This window comes from Balaenoptera acutorostrata, chromosome 17 (genome assembly GCF_949987535.1).
Source record: "Balaenoptera acutorostrata chromosome 17, mBalAcu1.1, whole genome shotgun sequence".
Taxonomy (NCBI): Eukaryota; Metazoa; Chordata; class Mammalia; order Artiodactyla; family Balaenopteridae; genus Balaenoptera; species Balaenoptera acutorostrata.
In genome coordinates, this window is record NC_080080.1 from 19,568,291 (window position 1) to 19,574,683 (window position 6,393).

General features: G+C 39.7%; 1 protein-coding gene across 9 annotated transcripts in view; it reads left to right on the forward strand.

The window, feature by feature from the left end:
• The window catches only part of ENPP2 (ectonucleotide pyrophosphatase/phosphodiesterase 2), a 107,407-nt gene extending 101,266 nt beyond the window's left edge, over nt 1-6,141 (forward strand). For all 9 annotated transcript variants that reach the window (XM_028168191.2, XM_028168190.2, XM_007188818.2 and 6 more), the window contains 2 exons: nt 820-976; nt 5,539-6,141. In XM_028168191.2, the coding sequence (XP_028023992.1) occupies nt 820-976; nt 5,539-5,709 (328 nt within the window). In that variant the 3' untranslated portion in view covers nt 5,710-6,141. The remainder of the gene's footprint in view (nt 1-819; nt 977-5,538) is intronic.
• Nucleotides 6,142-6,393: the final 252 nt, after the last annotated feature.

Here is a 6,393-nt window from a genome sequence, read left to right on the forward strand (position 1 = left end):
ATCCTACCCCCTTTCCAGTCATCCATAAGAGAAATTTTATCCTACTTGTACATTTATTTTATTGCTGATTATTGTCATAGTTTTCAGCCCAAATTTTATTGTTAGTTCAATCATCATTTCAATATTTTGAAATGATTAAAATTAAGATAATAGAAAACCAGGTAAGGAATTATGAATTTCTATACTATGCTCTACTCAAAATATTTTTTTATACTTTTGTAACTCATCAGTAGCACTCAGTTCTTAGAATTTTCTTTAGTAAATAAATTCTCTGTACCAACTGTACCAAGTTCAGGATCTCACTGTGGCTTGAAGGGCTATCACTCTCTTAACTCCTGTGTTTCCTGCCTCCGGTCCATTTTATACAAGTCTATGAAAGTTATTTTCCTGAAACATGGATCTCATAATGGCACTTCCTAGCACAGAAGCCTTCAGTGGAGCATTACTGCCTGAAAAATAATGCCCAAACTCGACAACTTTGGCACTCAGAACCCCCCTTACTTTGGCTTTTATTGATTCTTCCAGACTTACATTTCTACTCCATTGACCTATGCATTATGTCCCGCCTCTGAGAATTGGTTCAAGCTGTTTTCTTTGTCTGGAGTATCTTTTTCACTCTACCAGGTTGAGAGAAAGAGGAGATTCCAGGCATTGAAAACATGATATTCAAAGATATAGAGGTGGGTTAACACCTGTAAGTGAAAAATGACTCCACTGAGTGAAATTTAACTTTAGTGACTTGGGCAATATTCACTGGCCACCATTTAAAAAAGAAAGCTACTACCTCGGCTATAGTTTGATTTTGCCTTCCTGTCTCAGGTACGTGGAAGGCAGTTCCATTCCTGTTCCAACTCACTACTACATCATCCTCACCAGCTGCCTGGATTTCACCCAGCCCGCCGACAAGTGTGACGGCCCCCTCTCCGTCTCCTCGTTCATCCTTCCTCACAGACCGGACAATGATGAAAGCTGCAATGTGAGTTCAAGAACAGTGTCCTTTAGGATTTGCTGACAGAATTCATCTTTGTGTCTTAGTTTATATTCCCACCCTTGAACTAGGACATACTTATCATAAAACATTTGCACTACACAAATGGGTATACAAATCAGGTCTTTAGAAAGGACCCAAAGGAAACTTTGCATAACACTTGGGAACTTTGTGCTCTAATGGCTTTTTATTTTTCAACATAAGGGTGTGTGGAATGTGTGTGCATTTAATGTTGTTCTATTTCTGTGTTTGATTTTGGCAAATGATAGAAGTGCCCACATGTTTTCCGTTTTGCAAAAGACATAGATATTTTGTAAAAAGTGAAAAGTAACACAATTTTGGTAATTACTGAAATGAGGGAAGAGTTCTCAGGAGCTCATTATATCATTCGCTCTACTTATGTGGATGTTTGAAAATTTCATTAATAAAAACTTTTTTAAAAAGACACACACACAGGAATATATACTTTAGAAATCAGAGTTTCATTTGCTACTAGTTATGAGGGCAGATGTAACAGGTCACCCCATTCTTAAATAGCACAGATGACTCTTGATTCACTTATTCCAACGTGAAAGGAGGACGGCATGGCGAAAAAGCCTCAGGAAGGCAGACAGGATCCATGCTCTGTGCTCCTGGCTCTGTACTAATGCTGCACTCGGGGACAAATCACATGATTACTCCAGGTTTCTTTAACGTGATGGAAATCCTGTGCTCCAAGGTTGATTTTAGAAGTAATGGTCTTTATGCTTTTGTTTATATAATAGAATAGGAGATAAAATCTACAGAGGAAGATTTTTAGTCAAAAAGCAGTACTCAAATTCCTTAATTATGTAAGGTACCCTGGGAAAAATGATGGTGTGTTTAACATAGTCACACGCCAGGCAACCTTCAAGGGAGAAAATAAATGAAACAAGCACAGAAATTGCTTCACTAAAAGGCAAAGACCCTTAAGAATAGCTTCAACAGAAATTTTCAGCTTCATGGACAAGGCAGCTTTGGGGCTATGGCTTCAATTACAGGTGAAGATTGAAGCTATGACCATCCAAAACAAAATAACAGATGCAGACAAAAAATTGAAAGTTGAAATATGGCTGAAAAAGCTAATTAAGTTGGCTAGAATATTGGAAATGAGGATCATAGTGGGAGATAAGGTTTTAAAGTTTGCATGGAATCAGATTTAAAATAAAAGTAGTCGTGGTAGTAGTCATAGCGGCCATAGTAGTAGTAGTTACCATTGATTGAGTCCATGTTACTATCCAAGTACTGTGCAGGTCCTCTCATTCATTACTTCTAATCATCTCATTACCCTATTAGGCAGGTATATATGAGCTCCTCCCCCTCCCCTTTTATTAACTCTTGAGAAACCTGTAGCTCATAAAGAAAAAGTGTGTAACATGGTTACTGGTTAGTCAGTAGAAAAGTAGAACTTTAGATTCAAGGCCTCTGATTCCAAAAGCCCATCTTTTTTCAAACTTACCAGATTTCTATAGTGGAAGCTTGGGGCCTTAAGACTTTTTTCTCATCGCACAGACATTAGATAACCACAGAAAATGTTTAGGCATAAAAGCAACATTGTAGACTCTGTTTTGGGGAGATAAATTTGAATTGGAGGGGATCAAGCATGGTCCTCAAACGTTTTGGCAAGATTCCTAGGATTGAGGGAACAGAACTTGAACTGGGTGTGGTCTTGGAAATTTCTAAAGGAAGGTGGAAGGCAGCAATATTGTACTGGAAGGATAAATAAGATCTTAGAAATAATTGGATGGGAGGTGGAGAAGCAAGGGAACTTCAAGTGAGAGAGAAGCTGTCCTCAATTTATTGGCTTGACTTTCTCAATTTTGATTGTTCACAGCCCACGAGACTAGGTAATGGTGTACCAGAGGGATGTAATGCCTCTGGATAACATGATGTACTTTTTTGAACTTCAGTTTTACTAAAATCTTGTTGTGGGGAGGTAAAATTTTTGCAAAACAGTAAACACATATTTTATGGAGTTAAATTCAAAATTGCCATATATGTTTAAGATAAGGCAGAGACTACAAAGACATTTCAGACTTAAAGTAGGCCATTTAAGAGACACCTCAATTCCTGGGAGATGTATGTTCACGTTTCCCTGTCATTAGGGGAATTTGGTGATGCAGGAGTTTGTAAAACATTGTTCTGAACTCAGCTCAGAGGCAGTTCTTTATTCACCCCGATGTTACATCTGACAAATGAAATCCACTGATGTCCTCATACATCTTCCTCTCTGCACAGAGCTTAGAGGTATTTCTTATAGTGTTCAAGGCCAGCATGCCTCTTATTGAAGAACCCCCTGCCTACGTAGACACCTGTCCTTGCCTTAAAGTCCACCTTAAGACTTCTGGGACTTGAATTCACAAACTCACTTGGGAGGAAGTCAGGGAGAAAAGGCAGGTGAAGGATAAATGTCCATAGCAAGAAAAACACTAAGCAAGTTCCTGGACTGTGCTTTCGTTTGCATTAATGTGTAAAGTTATTTATTTTTTAAATTTATTTTTAAAGTTTTTCTTTTCCTCTCTTGGTGCACATGAACTTTTATTCGACTTTTATTAGTTTTGCATTTTGTACTAGAGTCTCCTGCAGCAAATACTTCTGTGGATTGCTAGCTAGCAAGAGGCAGAAGTCATTTTCTTCATGTGTAACATAGCCCAGTATTTTGACTAATTGGAGGCTGGATTTTAGCCTGTGAGAACCAGAGGAGAATGCCTCTCAAATGAAATTGGCAAATCACTTCCCAAGGAAAGAAATAGCAAAAGACAGAGTTTCCCCCAAATTTGTATAATCCCAGCTAGCCATTATTTAAATTAGGAAAAACCTTTTTACTTCATGTCCACTCACTCAAATGACTGCATTTACAAAGGAAACATTAGACTTACTGACCATTGAAAAATAAAATAAATGAGTTGAATATGAAAATTCTCCCGAAAATATCACTTCATGCTTACTCTGCTTACTCTGAGGGGGTCCCGACCCATTTGGAGACCTCCTACTTCGTTAATTATATGGTCACACTGAGGATTGGTCAGTACCGTTGTGGGTAGAGTTATATTTAGGCCTGTTCTTTCCTATGACTCGCAGAGATCTTGGTTAGCTTGGGTTAGGAGAGTGGGGCGTGGAGGGTTAAAATCCTTATTTCCCCCAGCCTGCAAAGCAATTTCTTCCTGTTTCTTCATTTTGCCTGGGATGGCCAGGCATCAGTTTCCTGAACCAACAGCCTCCTGTACATATTTAGCACTGGCACAAGCTGCTGGGGCTCTGTGTCCAGGTCCGTGTGGGTTGGAGCTTTCTGAGAAAACCCAGTGCAGGTTCTTGGGCTTTGGTGGGTAGTTCATTGAGACCACTTGCAGTCAAAGACTTGGGCGAGGGCATGCCTGAATATTCTCAGCCCTGGGACGCACAGCTACCCTTCAACTTGTAGAAAGACTTTTGGAAGCCATTGCAATTCCGGGGGCATTTGGGAATAAAATTATTGGCAAAGGCCCTCCTGCCCCATGTCTACTGACGAAGGTAGACATTTCTCCATATTCTCAAGGTTCTCAGATCTCGTTCCTTCTCTCAAGTTCCCTCAAAAGTGAAAGAAGGTATTTTTTAAATGTAAAGGACTGCTTTATCTGCACTGCCTTTTTGTTTCTACTTAGATGTGAAATAAATTGTTTAGTGTGGGACATTTAAATGTCTTTCATCTCGAATTTGTGCCAGTGAGGCAATTTTTGGCAAGTAGTTAAGACAGAAAGAGATTTCCTTCCTTCCCATCATGGGAAAACCCGTGATGTTGTTTCCTTACTTTACTCTTTTTTTTCCCCTTCTTCCTTCCTCTCCTTCCTCCTTCCCAGGGAGCTGAAGTAAGCATTATTATTCTTGTGAACCAATGAAGAAACTGAGGCCTAGAGAGGTCAAGCAGCTTCAGCAAGGTCTCACAGCCAGGAAGTGGAAGAGTTGCGATTCCAACTCAGGCCTCTTGGGCCCCAAAGTGCCAGGTGTATCAACTGAGCTGCTTAGAGTCGAACTCATGCAAATATCAATTCACTGCCATCTAATAGATGATGTCGTTGACCTAGCACATTCTTCTGAAGGACCAGAAATGCACACACATCATTTTGTACAATGGGCACAAGCTCTTTCCTTTCCTTGGGAGGCAGAGGAGCATTCCTAATTCCTCATGCTCTGTACTTCTCATTGCAATTTGACAGCAGGGGAAAGAAACGAATCACTGAATTCTCCAGGGCCTTTGGTTTTCCCAATTTTGATTTATGTTAGGAGAACGTATTGCATCAAATGCCGTTTCGCACCACACATCTCGTTTATTTGGTACAGCTAGTTGCTGTTGAAAATGTTCACAGCCAAGGGCCAGTATTTGTGGCCCATTGCCAGCAGCACTGTGGGAGAGAGGCGGGGAGGCCAGGAAGGAATAACATGCCTTGGCTTTGGGTGCAGGAGTATGTAGAGGTCATTTGTGGACTTGAAGCAAATGGACCGTGTAGAGAAACTCCTTTGGAAAATTCTGACTCTGTACTCCCTTTCCGTTGCAGAGCTCAGAGGATGAGTCGAAATGGGTAGAAGAGCTTATAAAGATGCACACGGCTCGGGTGCGGGACATTGAACATCTTACCAGTCTGGATTTCTTCCGCAAGACCAGCCGCAGCTATCCAGAAATTCTGACACTAAAGACATACCTGCATACATATGAGAGCGAGATTTAACTTTCTGATCCTCTGCGGTGCAGTCTTATCAACTGGTGTATATTTTTATATTATTTTTGTATTTATTAATTTGAAACCAGGACATTAAAAAAAAATGTTAGTATTTTAATCCTGTACCAAATCTGACATATTACGCCTGAATGACTCCACTGTTTTCCCCTAACGCTTGATATAGGTAGTCTTGTGTTCTGAGTAGAGCTTGTAATAATTACTGCAGCTTGCATTTTTAGTGGAAGCTTCTAAATGGTGCTGCACATTTGATATTTGCATTGAGGAAATATCAATTTTTCAATGCACAGTTGCCACATTTAGTCCTGTACTGTATTGAAATACTGATTTTGTAAAGTTGCATTCACTTACTGTTAATTATGACAGACATATTTAAGCCTTATAGACCAATCTTAAATATAATAAATCACACATTCAGTTTTTTTCTGGTTTTATTTGGTCTTTATTTCACATAAATTAGAGTGTTTGCTTCTGGTATATTTCATGCATAAAATGTATACATTTCTTGTATTGGACCCTCTTCCTAGTTGGATGTAGTTCACATAGAAAAAGGGACATCCTTAATATTCAACTGTGGTGGCCTGGATTAGATAGAAGAGGTACATATCTATGGGAAATCAGAAAGGCAGAGGAAAAGAGGAACCAGAAGAACTCCTGAACATCCTCTCTCACCTA